At 41.8% G+C, this 19,496-nt stretch overlaps 1 protein-coding gene across 2 annotated transcripts in view; it reads left to right on the top strand.

Annotated features, from left to right (window-relative positions):
• Positions 1–19,496, top strand: part of Sesn1 (sestrin 1) — an 86,390-nt gene that overhangs the window by 52,906 nt on the left and 13,988 nt on the right. Inside the window, exons 1-2 of one of the 2 annotated variants that reach the window (XM_055615952.1) lie at positions 11,875–12,013; positions 19,430–19,495. In XM_055615952.1, the coding sequence (XP_055471927.1) occupies positions 11,915–12,013; positions 19,430–19,495 (165 nt within the window). In that variant the 5' untranslated portion in view covers positions 11,875–11,914. Of the gene's footprint in view, positions 1–11,874; positions 12,014–19,429; position 19,496 lie in introns of those variants that run through there. The other variant, XM_055615951.1, reaches the window with a different exon arrangement.

Genomic DNA, 19,496 nt, shown 5'->3' with positions numbered 1-19,496 from the left:
ACTAAAAACATTTAATTTAATTATTCTTTTAAGACTCAACCCCATTGATTTCTCCCTAGGGTTTTATATGCAGCACCTGTAACACAGTGAGAAATGTATTTTAGACTCCTACATATATGTGGCAACTAGTTCAAAACAAGATAAACATATGTCCATAGACATAATCCTCCAAACCCTTTTATCTGAAATGGAATGTACTCTCACAAAAGACCTTCATGAGCTCCCTGTGCTGATGCCTTAAAACTGTACATAGGGCTGGTGAGATGGCCCAGTGGGCAAAGGCACTTGTCACCAAACCTGACAACCTAGTTCCATCCTCAGGACCTATGTGTGGTGGCAGGTGAGAGCAGACTCTTGCATACATACAAATGAAGCAATAAAAATGTAATTAAATGGGCTGGAGAGATGGCTCAGAGGTTAAGAGCACTGGTTGTAATTCCGAAGGTCCTAAGTTCAATTCCCAGCAACCACATGGGGGCTCACAACCATCGATAGTGAAATCTGGTGCACAAGCAGAATGCTGTATAAGTAAGAACTAAATACATCTAACAAAATTGCAATTAAACAATATAGACACCATCTAGCAGAGACTGTGGGGAAAGTACCACAGGAGAAATAGGAAAGGCTGATGGAGAAAAGCATACTGCCCCTTCATGTCTCTCCTGAAGTCACATGATCACTGAAATCGTCACAGTGAGAAGAGAAGCAGCAGAATAGAGGAGTAAAAGCAGCCTCAGCAGTCGGGCCTCACACTGGCTGTGCAGATTTGGCCAGAGCATTTCCTAACCTTCCACTTCTGGTTCTCTGTTTCTAAAGACAGCATGTGCCAAAGTATTCCTGTCACATTAACTGCGTTAAAAGACGAACGAGGCCACCGGTGCTAGTGCCTACTAACTACACAGATTTTCGCTGTTCTCTCAACAGTATCAGGCCTGAAACTATGAAATACAGTTTCTGTTTACCTCTGAAGGCCTCCTGTCATGGTCCAGTGTAAGCTGGTACTTTCTTCTCTGAGCACTGCATCAGCAGCCAGCTTTCGGCATAGCATGGAACCATGCCCACAGCCTTCTGTACCCCTCTGCCTTTGGAACTGAAAGCAGTCTTCAGCCCAGGCAGCCCCATAAGGAGCAAAAATACTTCATGTGGGCAGATCACCGTAGGAAATGAAAAGAGGAAGGAAGAGAGCCTGGCGGCGTATCTGGTGGCTCACACCTGTAGTCCTAATGCTTGAGAAACTGAGGCTAAGACAAGAGGGAGGCAAGTTTGAGGCCAGTTGAACTACCCGGTGAGATCTATGTAAAGAAACCAAAGGCTCGAAATGTGACTCAGTAGAAGAGCACTTGCCTAACATCTCCAAAGCTCTGAGATTCAAGTCCCATATACCACTGAAAAAAAAAAAAAAAAAAAAAGACAAAAGAAAAAGAACAAAAGAAAGGAAAAATCCATTTATCTTATTCTCAAAGAATTTAAACTGGAAGAAACAACCTAACCCATAATATAACTGCCTAACAGTTGTTGAATATGTAATAAATTGGCAAAATTTGGCAGCATTGCCAAAATTTTTAGTAATGTTTAAATGAATAAATTATTAAGGTTTAGTAGCCCAAAGAAAATTTGAGTCTCACATAAATCGTCTCTTTTCCAAACAATATAGCAACGCTACCTTCTTTATTAATTTAACATGGCCTAGTTCTCAGTGACAGCTGTGGGGAGAACGACATAAAGATATGTCAACTCGTTACTAGAAGCTAAAGCTAGTGTTTCCCAGTGTTTATGTTCCCCCCACCCTTTGGGGGTGGATGTAGAATACATACCAAAGGAAAATATCACATGCTTCTTTTTTTTTTTTTTAAACTGCAGCCTGCACTATTATTAGCAAACCTGTGTTTTAACATGTCTAACAAATTTAGGAAATAATGGATGATCACAACAAGTCAAGCCAATCTACTTAAAATATTACAATTTAGGGAACTAAAACTAGCAATTGGCAGGAGTGGGATTGGGGAGGTAGCGATGCTTCAGGGTTCCTACATGCCAGGCCAACCAGCCATGTCCCCAGCAAAGGATCCACAGCACTTCAAGAGAAACTTGGGGCCAGTGAAATGGCTTAGCAGGCAAAGGCATTTGTCCTGCACACTGTATGACCTGAGTTTGAATTACCATCTCCAACCCCTGTCAGAACCCCACCACCCCATAATGTATGTACAGGTAGCAGGGCAAGAACTGAATCCACAAAACTAGCCCCTGACCTCCACACTTTCACCATGGCGCGTGTGCCCACAGCACACAGCATGTGCATGCATGTACAGACATGCATGCAACAATAAAGAGAAGTTAAATGCAGCCCTTGAAGATTTTCACAGAAGCTACTGGAAATTGCTTTAGAATGCCTTCTAAATTGGGCAAGCCAAAGCAAAGCGAGAGAAACTGTTCACCTTTGGTTCTGTCTGTATTGTAAATTAGCCTGTCAGTGTAAGGACATGCTGAGGTTTGAACTCTTCATGCCATAACATCAGCAGCACATTGAGAACCGCATCAGAACCCTCAGGGAATCTCCCGGAGGAGGACATGTGTCAGTGGAAATGACGAGGAAAACAACAGAACCATGCTGTGCCCTTTCTTTGTCCCTTTTGAAGGTTGTGTTTGTATCTGGTTGTTTTACCCCCGTGTCTTATATTTTTGGGCGTAGACTATTGACTATTATTCAAGTTCCCATTATGAATTTTAGGTGTTGTTAGGGAGTTTAAAAAGAAAAGAATCTTTTCTTATAGAGATTCTTACTCTTATTTTCAGTCTGTACCAAGAAAGAAAATTTCCCACAAATTCTCCATTTTTATTTAAAATGCATTAATGGCAATTTTACTGTATATTATATATGCTATGTGAAGATGAAGTATATTATTAGTATGATATTAATGTATTTTATATATTGTCAAGAGTTTATATTTTATATATTGAGAAGAGATTTTTTTTATCAGTTACTTTTAACCTGGGACAGTGTATCCTGTTGTATAAGTTGTTGTGTTCTGCCCTGACATCTGACACTATATAATTTAAAAGAAAAAAAAAAAAATTGAAGGTTGGACCTCATTGGTATCTGGAGCAGTTAAGGCCTTCTTGTTTGTCTGCTTTGTGATTGGCTGAAGTGTTGCTAGGCCTGTGGTTTGTTCTCAGAGAAAGTTAAAAAGTTGAGGGTGACCCATTTGAACTGCACCCTGTGGCTTTGCCTGCTCTTTTCCCCTGGCTCCACCCCCACCCCATCTTTTGAAGTTTAGAATTGCTTTTAACCCTAAAGTTAGCATACAGTATCTTAACATTTTAAAGTTCTGCTTGTGTTTGTGGTGTACAGATTAAAATACTATTATGTAAATTGTTTAAATGTGTTTGGATTTGCTGACATAAAAGAAGTTCTAAGTCATGGAGAGGAAGCACATTAAAAACACCTATCTATTATAAATACTAAAGACTTTCTGGATGTCATTAATATCTTTATTAGTAAGAATCCAGAGGTTTATCTTTTTGGTTTTTGTTTTTCCAGTTGAAATATACCATGAAACATAGAGTATGTAATTACTTTATATTTTATTTTTATATTTTTATATATATTTATATCAGAGAATGATGAGAATACGTTATGTTTTAGGCAAGTTGAAATTAAGAAAAGGATATGTATTTTTTTAAGTTCATAATATTGAAGTCAAACTTTTAGATGTAGCATAAAGGATATAAATAGCCATGCTAGGACTTTGTTACTGAAGGGAGGGGCTGACTTTATTCCTGTTTTCTTGAGGAGGAAAACATGAATAATGTTCTTTCTAGGAAGACTGACAGTCTTCAGGGCAGGTTACCGTTCATGGCTCAGCAGACCACTGTGCACTGTTGTGACCCCAGAGCCTTTTCTCTTTCAGGCTCTTTGGCATTGGTGGTATGAGCCCTTCCCAGCAGTATGTTAGAGCCTGTAGAAGCCCTTGGAGCAGTTCTGGGCCTTAAGCACTGACCCAAGCCTTGGATGAGTAATCTAAAGAGCTACAAATTGGCCTGGATCCTCCAAACCTGCTCTGAGTTTGAGGGTACAGATCATGAGATGTGTCATAGACAAAAAACAACAGAATTCAATTACATTTTAAACTTACATCCTTTAATCAAGCAATGCTGCCAAATTCTTTCATAATGTCTAACACTATGGTGTTTTATGAGCAAATGGCTTCTTTAAGTAGGAATAAAGCTAAATTAACTATCAGATCAATCAGTGAGAATGATGAGACTAATTTATGTTGTTGGCAATTTGGAATTAAACTATGAATATGAATTTTCTTAAGCTCATGATATTGAGAAAACTGGGTTTACACAGATAATTAGTTTTGTTTATTTTTTAATTTTTATTGGGTGAATTTTATGCATTTCTATAATGAGTTTTAGTCATATTCACACACATACATACACACTCCTTCATTCTTCCCCTCTCTTTCCTCTTTCTTCTCCCACTGGAGCTCTCTTCTCAGCGATTCTCCCTCCTACTTCCATGTCGTCTTGTATGTGACCCTCTAGGTTTAATTACAGTTTCTTACCCACACATGGGGAGAGCTTATTTACTGAGGTTTTGAGTGAAATCCTGAGCTGTTTGTGGTGCTGGGCCTTGAACTGATGACCTCGCGTGCTAAGCAAGTACTTACCACTGAGTGACATCCAGGCCCTAGAGCTTCTCAGATAGCTTCCCTTGCATTCTCAGCCCCTCGCAGGTCAACTGATCCACAAGCAGTTACAAAATAGAGAATTACTGATTTCAGACAACTTGCATTCTTTTATCATTCTTGTAAAATTAAACCCTGAGGAAGCAGAAGCCAAAGTGTACCCTAAATAATCATGATGGAGTATGCAGTTCATTTCTCTGGCACTCAAATACAGATGTGCTGTGCTTTGAGGCACAGGGGCTAAGCAAACAGATGTGCCTGAGCTTCTCCTGACATTTTTTAATAGGAAATAGCTACCTGCTACAACAGTCCATCTATAACTGTGGTTTTTCTCAACGCGATGTGGACAGGCATGATTCTTTTTTAAGCCTAGAACAGTAGCCCGTGGGAGATGCGGACAGGAGGATAAAAGGTCATGAGCGTTCTAGGCTACATCGAAGGTTTGAAGATAGCCTGAGCTAGATGACACCTGACCCCACCTCACCCCACCCCAAAAGAAAAGAAAACAAACGAAAAACTCCAAAAGGCTAGGGTACAAAGGATCTGTGCCCTGATCTCTGATACATTAGCAAGAATGTTCACATGGGTGCTCATAGAGATGACAGGAAAAGCTTTATTTTGTCCAGATGCAGAATTCTTAGTGGCATCAGATATGGCACCCTCATTAGCCCAGTGCTGGTAAGCATTTGCTGTAGACTCTGAGGAAAGTCAATTCCAAGAAAAAATCATGTGAGGGTTAAAGATGTTGTTTATAGTAGATAGCATGCCTACATGCCACAGGATAGACCTTAGACCACAAAACAGCGTGTGTGTAAGTGCGTAAGACAGCTTCTAATTGGCCTAAAGCACAGGCTTTTTTTTTTTTTTTCTATTTAGTTTATCATGGTGTTTTTAGAAAGAGGCTAGCCTCCAACTTGGAATCCTCCTGCTTCTGTCTCCTGAATTCTGGAATTATAGATGTGCACAATCATGCTCTGTTAGAAACATAGAATCCTTGATAAAATCAGGAATTATATGAAAAGAGTAGAATTTCTAAATAAAAATAAGAATCTCTGAAATAAACGTTTTAAATCCTGAAGCTCATTACTAGCTGGGGAGGACAACAGCTAGCTAATAGAGAGGCTCATGGGCTGCTGGGTTTCCTCCTCCTCCTCTCCCTGTCCTCCTCAGCCCCTTCCTTTCTTCCTTCTTCCTCCCTTCCTCCTTATTTCCCCCTCCTCCTAAATGACTACCCAACTTAACACCCTCTGCAGAGCCCCAAACTACCTGCTCTCTCATAGCAACTAGAGTCATAAAAGACTGTCAGTGCCTACATATTCACCACTTTCCTGAACCTCCTATTTCAGATTATGTCCATTTCTTTCTAACTCAGTGTGCTGAGAAGCGACTGTCTGCTGACTGTTCTATTTCTAAATGAATGCTATTTAACTTCATCTCTCAACAGAGCTGCTTTCCTATCACCTCACCCTAGATGGCCCTGAGGATATTTAAAGGCAAGTTCTGTTACAGAGTGTTCCAGGAATCTTGTCAGACAATGGTCTGTACACAGGGCAGTGTCTGACTTGCTTGTACCTGCCTGACATAACAAGTGAGCCATACATGCTGCCGGGAACTTTGTCTTGCCAGTGCAAGAAAGAAAGCAGGCCCAGAAATCAAAGCGCATGGGAGTATCTGTGGCTTCCCAAGGAGAAGAGGGGAGACTGAAAACAGCTAAACCTGGGCCAAGCTGAGCTTGCCTGCGTCTGAGGACATATGGCAGCCCCCAAGTCTCCAAATCTTTAACAAAACAACCTTGACCTCCTTGTCACGCTCCCGGCTGAGCTAGGGTTTTAATGGACCCACCACTTCAGAATCCACGTGCAGTGGCTGCAGCTCAAGCATTCCCAGCCTAGCAGATGTGTGGTCTTTGAGACAACCTAGATAATTTGCCTATCACTCACAACAAATGCTGTGAATTAGCCTAGGTCCTAAGACCTTCTTCTTATTAGAAGTGGAATGCAGGTACTGTGCAGAGAATCCAGTGGGCACAATGAGATAGTTGGGATGATTTGGAGAGCATGAGGTCAGAGAAGTCTGGGAAGAAACGCTGGGAGGAGAAACAGGAATAGAGCTGGGAGAGAGGACCAGGATCACCCATAGCCACCCTCACCTCCCTGATCCCAACCCGAGTAAAGACAAAAGTAGTAAGGCTTCTTTGCCTGCTTTCTTTTCTTGTAACAGAAAAATGTTAACTTTATATTCATTAAAAGAAACAGCTTCACGTAGTGACTGCTGTTTGGGGGTATTTGTTTGTTTTTAAACCAGAAAGACATAGGTTCTAATTCCAGATTGCATTTTACTGCTTTTATGACCTTTAGCAAGTCACTCATGGTTCATTGAGTTTCTGTTTCACAGATTTGAACAGTAGGTAATGGAAGCTGCTGTGTACATGAATACACTTATTGTCTGACACATGGAAGCTGATAAGTTAGTGATCTTTTTATCAGCAGCCTTGGAAATCTGAACATATAGTTTAACACACTGAATTTTGGGGGGTGAAAATGACTTAAGACCACAAGGCTTTTTAGAAAACTGTTTATTTACAACTATGGGTAGTAGCCCATATTTTTAACTCTTTTTGTGCAGAGACTTGAAACATTTGGCAACTTAAGCCTTAAATAAGAGGCAAAAACAAAGATTGGTCATCAGTCTTGCTGCTTTAAAGTAATATAATTATGAAAATTCAGCTGAAGAAGTAAAAAAATACAGATCCAGTAAGAATAATTAAAATTGACTTCAGTGTTGAAAAGAAGTCGGTGTACCCAAAACATGAGGCTGAAAAGAAAAGAGGCAGGACAGCTCTATATTTAAAAACAGGAAGATACAAGTTAGAGGAGAATATTTTTAACAAAATTAGTAAGCAGAAGTAATCTTATAAACCAGAACTTATTCTTTTTTGGTTTTTCAAGACAGGGTTTTTCTGTGTAGCCCTGGCTGTTCTGGAACTCACTGTAGATCAGGCTGCCCCCGAACTCAGAGATCCATCTGCCTCTGCCTCCCGAGTGTTAGTATTTATATAAAAATTATCATGAATACAGTACATTTGATAGGAAAGAGTTTATTGGCTTGGAGGTGAAGAGAGAGAGAGAGAGAGAAGGGAGACATGGGGGCAGGAGGGAAACAGAAGCAGAGAGAGTGCAAGAGAAGAGAGAGCAGAGAGAGAGGAAAAGAGAGAGAGAGGAGGACAGGGGTCCTTTTATTCCCAGGTCCCTGGTGGAGGTGACCAAGGATGACATACAGACAGCTAAGCAACCTAGCAGTGGGCTAGTGCGTCGACTTGTGAGCTAACACCGTGTGCCAGGATTAAAGGTGTGTGCCACCACTGCCCAGCTGATTATAATTTTAAAAGACCTAATGAGTTCAGTAAAGACACTTGGCCAGGGGAATCAAGTAATTGGGGAATTATCTCCAATAGGCTTCAAGAGCTAGAGTTCAGTAAAACATCTTGCTTCCCTCCAGGAGCATATTCCCACCTCCTTGGACAGAAATCTCCTTCACCTCCCGACACTGCTCCTCATTCTCCTTGCTCTTGATGCCGCCCTCCTGCCTTGCCATGTTTGCCTCAATTTCTCTGGCATATCTCTGCTCCCCACTTTGCCTCATCCAGTATATTTTTCTAAACTTCAGCTAAATGCAGGTGTTTAGTCTTTCATTTAAACTTTTCAATAACCACCCAGTACCCTTAAGAATAAAACTCATATTCCTTAGCAAAAGTTGGATACAGTACCTAAAACCTGCCTGTTTGCCTCCTCTTAGTACTGTCCTCCCCCTCTGCTCCACACCCAGTGTTTCCTTCGTTTGGCTTCCTTAGAAGAGTGCTGCAGCTGGCTTTTTGCTTATGCTGGATATTTTGCTGAGGACTGCCTCCATGTTCCTACAACTTTCCCTGAGTTTTCTTACCAAGACCTCTGCTAATCCTCCCAGCCCTATCCAAGGTGTCCTTCCTCTGGAAAGCTTATCTTGACCCATCACTTCATGCCTAGACTCTGAATATTTCATAGTTCAAAGCCAGGGTCAAGTCCTTTGGTGTCACTCTGCTTTGCGTAAGTGTAGCAGCTCGTCTCTGAAGAGATGAAGGCAGTGGGCATTATGCTTAGGACATGTGCAGAGAAAATGAGTCTCACTTTGACACAGCTCGTGAGTTGGCCAAAACATTTTTAAAAGAAAGGAAATTTCTATTACTTCTTTGATCAGATGCCAGGATTCTTCCTAAAGGGAACGAAATGTTGAAGTGAAATGTTCAAATTGTAGACTTTAAAAAAATAGCTCCTGGCCTATGCTGAAAACTCTCAGTAAATATGGAAATTATAGTCCTTACCATGCCTGCTCCCTGCTCAGGATGCTTATCTTTTCAGTCTGTGTTTATGACATGCTCAGGATATCCAAAACTGGACACCTTCAGTATGACTTCTGGCCTACTCAAGAAGTGAAATTCTTAGGTAAACATAAACTTTCTATGAAATGATTTAGAGGAAAAAGACCCCGGAAGTGAAAGCCACATGTTATTTCCCAGAAAATTAATACATTTGTCGGAATCCATGCTCACTGTAGGTTTATTTAGGGCAGTGCTTTTTAATGTTTTTTAATGGACAATAAAGTGACTGTGTATACAAAAGAGCAGAAGTTAGCACTCTTGGAAATATTTAGGTCAGTCTTTATAGAGACCATAAAGGAATCTTGGACATTTACTAGCTTGAAGGTTCTCAGTAAACTACTATATTAGAATGTAAGTTAAATTTATTTTTCTTTTCATGCAAGAAAAGAAATTGAATATTTCTTTAAATAATTGAAACGTTCTGGAAAAAAATCTGGTGCTTCTAATTTAGTTCTGTATATCTGAGCTGTTTTTAAACTGATTAATTAATTTACTTTACATCTTGATCACAGTTTCCCCTCCCTCCTTTCCTTCCAGTCCCTCCCCTTCCTCTCCCTCCCCACCATGCACCCATCCTCCTTTCTCCTCTGAAGAGGGGAGGACCCCCACAGATATCAACCCACCTTGGCACATCAAGCTGCATTAAAGCTAGGTTCATCTTCTGCCCTGTGGCTATACAAGGCAGCCCAGTTAAGGCAAAGGGATCCAAAGGCAAGCAGCAGAGTCCGAGGCAGCCCTGCTCCTAACATCACCTTGTTAGGAGTCCTACATGAAGACCAGGCTGCACAACTGTTACATAGGTACAGAGAGCCTAGATCTATTCCAGGCATGCTCTTTGTTGGCCCACTCTCTGTGGGCCCTCAGAAGCCCAGGTTAGTTGATTCTGTAGGTTTCCTGTGGTGTCCTTGGCTCATCTGGCTCCTCTAATCCTCCCTCCCCTTTTTCCACGGTATTCCCCAACCTCTGCCTAATGTTTGGCTGTGGGTCTCTGCATGTTTCTTGCTGGGTGAAGCTTCTCAGATAGCAGTTATGATAGGCTCCTGTCTGCAAGTATAACAATATCAATAATAATGTCAGGGGCGGGCTCTCTCTCATGGCATGGGTCTCAAGTTGGACCAGTCATTGGTTGGCCAGTCTCTCAATTTCTGCTCCATCTTTACCCCTGCACATCTTGTAGTCAGGATAAGTTGTGGCTTATCCACAAGGTTTTGTGGCTGGGTTGGTGTCTCAGCCCCTCCACTGGAAGTCCTGCATAATTTTAGGAGATGGCTTTTCCAGCTGAACTATGTTTTCAACAAATGTGTATCCAGCTCTAAGTATTAGATACTATATATGCAATATACAGCTTTAATTTGTTACATAATTATTTTAAACCATCTTAGAATCAGATAAATTCATGTTTTTCCTTTGTGTCTTGTAAATAGAAAGGTAAGCATCACTATTTTAATATAATAAACATGACATACTCTACTAGATAAACTAAAACTATAACTTCAGAAAATAAAATCACAGCTCAACAATTCCAGAGTCATCAGTGTTCATGTACTTTTCTTGATTGTACCATTTATTTTTGCGGCTCTTCAGTGGAAGAGAGCTTAGACCTTCCTGCCGTCTTTCTTTTATTAACATTAACCCAATGTGCCTTGCTTCTCCTAGCTAATAAAGAAAAAAAGATTGGGTGTGTGTGTGCTCTAAGTAAATGCAACATTGGTGCTACCTGCAGAAGAGAAATAAAGAGTATCCATTTTTAACCTGTGACTTTCAAAATATGAACATTCAAGAACTGAAAGCGCAACTTTGTCTTTCTCTGACACACTGTAACTTCAACTCCCAAGACTGAAACTTATTTTCATTTTGCAGTCCTAGTTGTGTCAGTGTTTAGTGATTTAAGCTTTATTTCCATGAATGTGTTCCAAGTTTTCTTTTCTTAACCTGAACATATAAGCTTTTGAAAACACAAGCATGGGAAAAGAGAGCTAATTTAGCAGGGTTTTTTTTTTTCTCTTAAGAAATTAATAAAGCTACCAAAGGAAGGAAATATTATTGGCACAAGACGAGAAGCTTTGAGTTCTGGATCTAAGAATGTTAGTGATTTATGTCCTAAACTCTTTTTTTTTTCAGAGTTTCACAGAGATTTTTTCTTTGTAACACAGGGTATATTGTGAGGGAATATTAGAAATTGTAATGGCACTGAATACAGTTGAATTGGGGAAAGACAATTGGGAGACTTGCTGTCAAGGAAAGTGATACTTATAGTTTCTACATCGCTTCCCCAAAATAAATTTCACATTGCATATAGGCCATGGTTTCCTGTTTCCGTATTCTGTGTCCTTTGAGCATCAGAAAGGAAGAAGGTGAACTTCAGTAGTAAGGAAAACTGGATTGCTCCTGAGGTCGCCAGGGCCCGCCTAGGGGACAGTGCTGATTGCCTGGAGGTAAATGCCCAGTCCAAGCCCGAGAAAGGGAGGGTAGGTTCGCCTCTCCCTGAGTCCCCGGCGCAGGTTGCATCTTCCAGCCAGGGTTCCACCCACAGAGCCCGGTTCCCAAACTGAGTATTCGCTCTTTGCCGGGTGCTTGGCCCTCAAGTTTGTTTTTGCTGGCCGGGTCGGAACGCTCCCCGCCCCCGGCGCCGAGAGGAGGGGCGACGAGTCCCAGCGGGCCGGCATTGGCGGGCGCGCCCTCCCGGCGGTGGAGTGACGGGCGCGGGCGGGGCCTCGGCTTGTTTGTCCGCGCCGCCTGCCCCGCCCCCGGCGTGCGCTGACCCGGCGCAGCAAAGAGCGAGCGCGGCTGCGGCAGCCGTCCCGCCGACATGCGCCTGGCCGCGGCGAACGAGGCGTACGCAGCCTCGCTGGCCGTCTCGGAGCTGCTGGGCTGCCACCAGTGCGGCGGGGGCCGCGGCCAGGACGAGGTACCGGGCGGGCGAGGGCTGGGGGCGGCGGGCCGAGCGCCGACGCTCGCGCCCCGAGCATCGCGAACGCCCCCGAGGGCGGCGGGGCCTGTGCCGAGGGCACACCGCCCGGCGGGCGACCGTCCTTTAAGTGGGGGCTCGGAACCGAGTTGCGGCGGCCGTGCGCCCCGGTCAGACAGCCTGTGGATCTTCCCCTCTGACCCTCGGTCAGAACAGATTGCCCAGTCACCCTTCCCTCGCCGGCGTGGGTTTAGAAACCAGACACATTTGAGTCGGTTAAATGATATTGCCTGGAATAAAAAGACGCCGCCGAGCCCTGTGCCGCGCTGCAGCGTTTGCCCTTGTTTATTAAACCACCCCTGCTGTGCCTGAATCGGCCTGCAGAACGATTTAATTGAGGCTTTTGTGGGTTTTGTAAGGATGATGTTTAAAGATTGCTAATGCAACCTTTGCTAGTTGAACATCCAAAGGCTTTGAATCTAAAGGGATGAGAGGCAATACTGAAATTGGAATTGAAATCAGAAGTTTGGGTGGTCTTCGTTCAGGAACTCTAAATATGAATAATCTCCTTGTTGCTCTTAATCGATACACTATGTATATGACCCCATGAAGGGTGTAGAACACCAAGCGTTTTCGAGACGTTAACATTAGGATACATTGCAAGCTGCTTGTTTACAGATACCAAAACAATCTTTAAAAATAATTTCTAAAGCTCAGTAGTGGACTCCTGCTTAGCATATGAAAGGCTCTGGCTCTTATGCTCAGCATCACTAAATAAACAAACAGTAAAACATTGCTCTGGAAGCTTTACTAAAAAGAGGCCACAGTGTGAAAGTGTTGAGTTAGCATTTACAGCTTCTGTGTGCCGGCCAGCATAGCTCTGTCTGCTCTCATCCTAAGGAAAAGCAAACCCCAGTGGTCATGTCTGAACAGCTCAGTTATTTCTCACAGTGTTTGTGAGCAATGGGCTCAGCTCAGACTTGGAATTTCCAAAGATGTATAGTAGCTTGTAGGCTGAGTGTGCCAGCACCTGTAGAATTGTGTTCAGCAAACTAGGAAGCGTTGCATTCCTGTATTTCACTTTAACACAGCTTGGCATGTAAGATAAACTAGAAGGTGGTGCTTCATGGGAAAACTAGTCACTTCACAGAAGAAGCACTGGTACGGTTCTCTCAAGTAGCAAGCTTCCAAAAATCTTCCTCCTCTTCCTCCACCTCCTCCACCTCCTCCACCTTCTCCTCCACCTGTACCCACCCCTCTCTCTTCTGCCCTCTCCATCTAACCCAAGACCCTGTACATGCCAGGCAAATTCTGTACCACCGAACCACATCCCCAACCCAGTTGTAATGCTTTGAAGTCAGGAAGTTTTTCTTTTGCTCAGCTATGCTCTGGGAAAACAGACACAAAGAGGTACCTAACTTCCCGTGTTTTTAAATAGCATAGTAGTGTCAATGACGATTAGAAGAAATTCAGTACATGTTTGCTGTAGTTAATGAAATCTAAATGTGAACAATACTTCTAGCACTCAAGTCTTCTGAAATACTTTGAATGTTAAAAAGTCCACATAATTTTAGGTAGACAAGGATTCCCCCAAAAGATAGTGGCATTAGGACTTTCATATAAAACATTTTGCTTTCTTTGCCTGTTGAAATACATTTCCACTTGTGTAAATTAAAAAACAGAACAAAACAAAAAAAGAAACAAGGTTAACATCAGTGTTATAAGTCATGCTAAAATTCCTAGATGGGATTTTTTTTTTAATGCATCAAGTGAACAAAGAAAAAAAAATGCCTCAAGTAATTTACTTATTTTCACCTAATTTTTCTAGTAGGTAGATTGATACTTCATAAGTGAACAAATTCTTCTACATTTGTACGCAATCACTTAAGGAGACTGGTGTAGGTCTGTATGCAAGTGAGGCATATGGTCGGAAAAGTGCTGTGGGCATACTGCTGCCATTCCCACAGTGGGGCCATACATGCTGTTAAGGGCCACCAAGAGTGCCCACATTCTAAACGTTAATTATTAATGTACATCGAGGAGGGAACAGGTCAGATTGTGATGGCGGAGGCTGCAGCCATCACTTCAGAGCCGGTTATTAGCATTGTTGAGGGGTGGGGGTTCTTAGTTCTCAGCCTTTCCAGCCACACCTTCACAGAGAGCCTGTGGGTGTGCGCTGATTACATCTGCATCTGCTTTTCAACAAGGCCATTTACTCTTGGCAGGTCCACCGCCTAGAATCCAGATGGAAGATTTGCTCAGGGCCCCACAGTTCTCATAACTGCAGAGAGAAAAATAATTGCTAACCTAAATAGGAAGTTAGAACAACACATTCAGTTTGACTTAGCCTCTCACACTGATCCAGCATTAAAGACATTGACTTCTTTTTCATGAAGATTATAAGACTTATATACATCTTTCTAGAATTTAATATCATAAATTATATGTTCCTTGTTTGTAGATAATAGTATTTAAAACAGTACTTGGTTCCTGGCATGTTATGCTGGCTGCTATTGCTGCTCTTAATTTTTTATTACCATTATTAGCTCTAGATTGTTTTTTGCTCATTTATATCAGTTAAGGAATAAGCAGAAAACTAAAAAGCAGTTTGGTTCTTACATATTTCTGGTGTGCGCGCACACACACGCACACTTGCGCCCGTGTGCAAGCAAACACACATGCACACCCTGAAGAGCTTTGCAAAATATTCTGTTAATGCAGCATGAGGTCGATGCAGTACGGTTGTTGCATTATCTTCCTCCTCCTCATCCTTATTTTACACAAGTTTAAAGTTTAAATTCTTTCGTGGGAATTGCAGACTTACTAACAGAAGTCCTTATTTTGGCCCAGACCTCCTTAGCGTTTTTCTTGGGAGATGACGCACAGAGATACTTGTCATGCTGGAGATCAGTCACAGGGCCTTGCACATGCTGGGCAAGTACTCTCCCATCGTTAGCCATCGTTAGCCAACGGTAGCCATCGTTGCACTGTGTGCTGTACTTTGGTGATTTTCCACAATGAGGAGAACGGGTCCTGTAAGGAAACTATCACCTGTTTACTTTTCTCAGGGGTTAGTTTGTGTGTAGTGGGAGGCTGGATAGAGTCTCTCACTGTCTTGTCTGTACCTGGTCTAAGGTAAATTGGGATATAATCTCAGAGCCTATCAGAAACACCTCAAATGACTCGCCCTTGTTTTCTGGTTGACATAAATTTAAGTAGAAAAGCTCATGGCATGTCCTTATATCTCTGCCATATACCTAGTCTATCATCTTTTCAGCCTAGCCTCCAAATAAGAATAAATTTGATTCCAGAATAGAAGTGACCATGTTTGTCATTACTTAGCCTTGATCAACCTTTTCTATTGAAGAAGAATTGGTGTTAAGTCTGTCTGTCTTCCTGCTCTCCCACCGCTGACCCTCCCGTCTCTTTTCTCTATCATTTCTCTGTCTCCTTTTATGAGATGCACAGTCTCAATCTCTCAGGTTCTCTGGGTCATATCTGGTAATTCACATATGAGCTGAATAAAATTGTTTCACCTGGAGCTAGACACAGATAAAACAATGAATGGGATGTCTTGGGTGTCAGTGACTCCTTTACAGTTCTGTCTTATTTTCTTATTCTTCTGTCTAAAGCTCTGTTAGATCTTTCTGAAGGAGTAAATATAATCCCAACACTACAAGTTCTGTGCAGTGGACATCTAACTCATTGCAAGGAGTGCTTGTCCTCCTCCTATTTTTGTGATTATTTCTTTTTTGCTTTTTCTTAACATATTTTTAAATAGTTTTTCACCCTTGAGGAAAATATTTTTAAAGGAATCAGGGACATTTTCTTGGCCATTGAAGATTTAGGGGGAAAGAAAAAAGTGGTATTAGCATGACCACTAAATGTAGCTAGAAGAGTGGACTTTATTTTATCAGCCCAAGAATTACTTGCTGTAAGAAAAATTACTTCTTTTTCTTGGTTTCTTTTTTTGTTTGTTTGGTTTTGCATCTATTTTTATTGGGATTTTTTATTTATTATAATTTATTCACTTTGTAATCCAGCTGTAGGCCCACCCTTGTCCCCTCCTTCATTTCCTCCCATGCCCCTTCCCCAGTCCACTGATAGGGGAGGACCTCCCCCGCTTCCATCTGACCCTAGCCTATCAGGTCTGTCTTTCAGAGTCTTCCTCTGTGGCCTGGTAAGGCTGCCCCACCCCCTTCAGGGGAGGTGATCCAAGAGCCAGCCACTGAGTTCCTGTCAGAGACAGCCCCTGTTCCCCTTACCAGGGAACCCATTTAGAGATTGGGCTTCCACAGGCTACATCTGTGCGGGGGTTCTAGGTTGTCTTCTTGGTCCCTTTTTTAAAGATTATTTTATTTCATGTGTATGGGTGTTTTGCTTGCATGCACAGATATTTGCACCACGTGCATACCTAGTGGGATGGATCTCCTCAAATTGGAGTTACAGATATTTGTGAGCTGCCATGTGGGTGCTGGGAATTGAATCCAGATCCTCTAGAGGAGCACCCAGTGCTCTTAACCACTGAGCCATCTACCTCTCTGTGTATATGTGTATGTGTGTCTCTCCTCCCTCCTTCCCTCTCCCTCATCCTTTTCTCTCTCTTCTTATATAGCTTTGGTCTGGCCAGCCTGGAACTCACTATGTAGACTAGGCTAGCCTTGAACTCAGAGTGAAGGGATTAAAAGCACATGTCACCTTGCCCTGCAAATTCTATTTTATTCATGGTTACCTTATAGGAATTGTAAAATTATTTTATAATAATTTGATATATAATGTATTTAGTATAGAAACAAGACCAGAATAATATAATTCACACTGTTTGTTTTGAAAATCATATAAAATCATATGGGTGTCAACTTGGTGTCATTTAAATAAATAACTACCCAAGCCAGCCATGGTGGTGCATGCCTTTAATCCCAGCACTCAGAGAGGCAGAGGCAGGTGGATCTCTGTGAGTTCTAGGTCAGCCTGGTCTACAGAGTGAGTCCAAGACAGCCAAGGCTACACAGAGAAACCCTGTCTAGAAAAAAATAAGTAAATAAATAAACAAAAATTTAAAAAAGAAATGCTACCCAGATGTTCACACAGCACACACACACAGGAAGTAAAGTGCCTTGCTTCCTTTCTCTCCACCCCTACTCCAGCATAGGTTCTGGTTCACTCTTCTGCAGGGCCTCAGCTCTGTTGCTCTTGTGCTTTTCACAGTCCTCTATTGATTAGCGCTGAGGGTGTTTGTTAGAAACAGCGTTGCAGTGATCTCCCTTCGCATGTGAGTACACAAACGTGAGTAGATCTGTAGGCTCCCGCTTGTGGGGGAACTATTGACTCAGAGAGCATGTGGCTTTTTAGTTTTCATCTACACTGCCGACCTTCATTAAAAGTTGTAACAATTTGTGTTCCTTACTCTTCCTTCTACTTTCCCCTCACATTAAAAAGAAAAAAAAAAGTATTCCTGCCAGTATGCATTCACAGCAAGAGACAGTTTCTCCACCCCTTCTCAAACGGCCTGCTATCATGCTTTTTTCTATTTTATTTTTTTTAAGGGAGGGTCTCTGTCTTCATAGACCTGTCCTCATCTATCACTAAGTAGACCACACTGTTGTAGAACCCACAAGATCTCCCTGCCTGTGCCTCCCGAGTGCTGGGAGTAGATGCTTGTGCCGCACTGCTCTACCTCAGATTTTCCACCTTCAGATTTCTTTTTTGAAGGAAAAAAAAAGTTATCTCTTTAGGTAATGTAATGGGGTTTTTGTTGTTGTTGATTTTGGGAGACTAGAGCATGGTTTCAGTCATTCTAATTTCCTTTTCTAGTAACTGTCTATGACCCTTTGAAGTATCTTTCAAGTTTTTTATTCATCTTTGACTTTGTACCTTTCCCCTCATGGAAGTCTGTTTTCATACCAGATTTGTCAGACTTAAATTTTGACCTCTGGTCTTTGTAGCATTATTGGGTATATTTTACTCCACGCGCATTTGCTAGTACTGTTTTTGTTTTTTTTCATGTTTAACTCTGATTCATTATGGATTAAAATTGATTCAAGTTGTGGTTTGTTTATTTGTTTTTGTTTTTGTTTTTTTTCCCCTGAGTACCAGTTGTTTCAAGAACATTTGTCAAATAATCAATTTGGAAGTGACATCCTTTGCCATGCTGAAGTCCTGAGTATTGTATAGTGTGTCTGAGTTAAAAAAATGAATAATAAATACTTGAAACCCTAAATACATGTTGTTTAGATAATGTATAAGATGAAGGAAAGGGGAAGGGAGCCTCAGCTTTGTGCTTCTTCCTAGTGAATTTGAGAAGTGAGTTTGGTCAGATCTAGGAGTTAAGCTAATGGAGTCATTGTTTCATATAAATAGCTACATTTGCTTCAAGAACATACTCTTTTCTGGCACTTACTATATAGTGTTAACACCAAGACATGCCCAGCACAGTGGGCCACCTGTAATCCCAGCACTCGGGAAGGCAGAGGCAACCAGATCTCTTGAGTTTGAAGCCAGTGTGGTCTACAAGGCTGCACAGAGAAACCCTGTCTCGAAAAATCAAAGGGGAAAAAATAGTCTTTGTATACAACATACTTTTATAAATAAGAATTAATCTTCAGTTGTATTTACTTTAAGTGTTTAAACTGATGCTGGAATGATTGTCCTCAAAAGTTATTATTAAGGTTATTATAATATTGCATCTCGGAGCATCGTATAGAGGAGGAAGTCAATAGTAGGCTCTCTGTTCCTGCTACTGTGCTGCTCTGTCAGTATAAGAGAAATAATTCTAGATTGTGTCAAAAGGCAGAACATTAACAAGGTAGGCAGACACAAAGTCAGTTTTCCTGAAGTGGTTTCACTCAGCCTCAGAGAAAGCATACCCACTGTAGTCCTCGCTCTCATGGATTTAGCTATATTTTACTTATCACAACATCTCTGCTTACTTTGAGGTGTTATCAGTGCAGTAACGATTATGTTTCATCCTGTTTAAGATGTCTATATAAAGGTATCAGGTTTGGGCTTGTTTGTTTTTGTTTGTTTGTTTTGTTTGTCTGATTTCCTGACAAGGTGCACAGGCAGTGATGTTTTTGTTGGGTTTTAGATACACACACACTGGTCTTGTTTTGTGTCACTGACAGCCCACAGAGTTGGCCACTGTGTGCTGAACTTTCTGTTCTAGACTCTCTGCCAAGTGCTTTATGCAAAACTCTGGTCTTAGTGAAACAGGTTTTATTGTTTTTAGTCAGTCATCTTAGAAGGTGTTAGCTGTGCAATGCAAATAGAGGAACTGGTGTGTATATATAGCCATGAGAACAAATGACTCTAGCAAGCCTGTCTGTTTTGAACTGGCTGTTTTTCCTCTTGCTCCTTTCGCCTCAGTTTGTGCTGTTCACTGCTGAAAGCCTGAGATGGTGTAACTTTCTTTTCTAGGAACTGGGAATCAGAGTTCCTCGGCCACTAGGACGCGGGCCAAGCAGGTTCATCCCCGAGGAGGAGG

The sequence above is a fragment of the Psammomys obesus genome, unplaced genomic scaffold (assembly GCF_907164565.1).
Source record: "Psammomys obesus unplaced genomic scaffold, mPsaObe1.curated_primary_1811, whole genome shotgun sequence".
In the NCBI taxonomy this organism is placed as follows: domain Eukaryota; kingdom Metazoa; phylum Chordata; class Mammalia; order Rodentia; family Muridae; genus Psammomys; species Psammomys obesus.
This window is presented reverse-complemented; position numbering and strand designations above follow the sequence as displayed.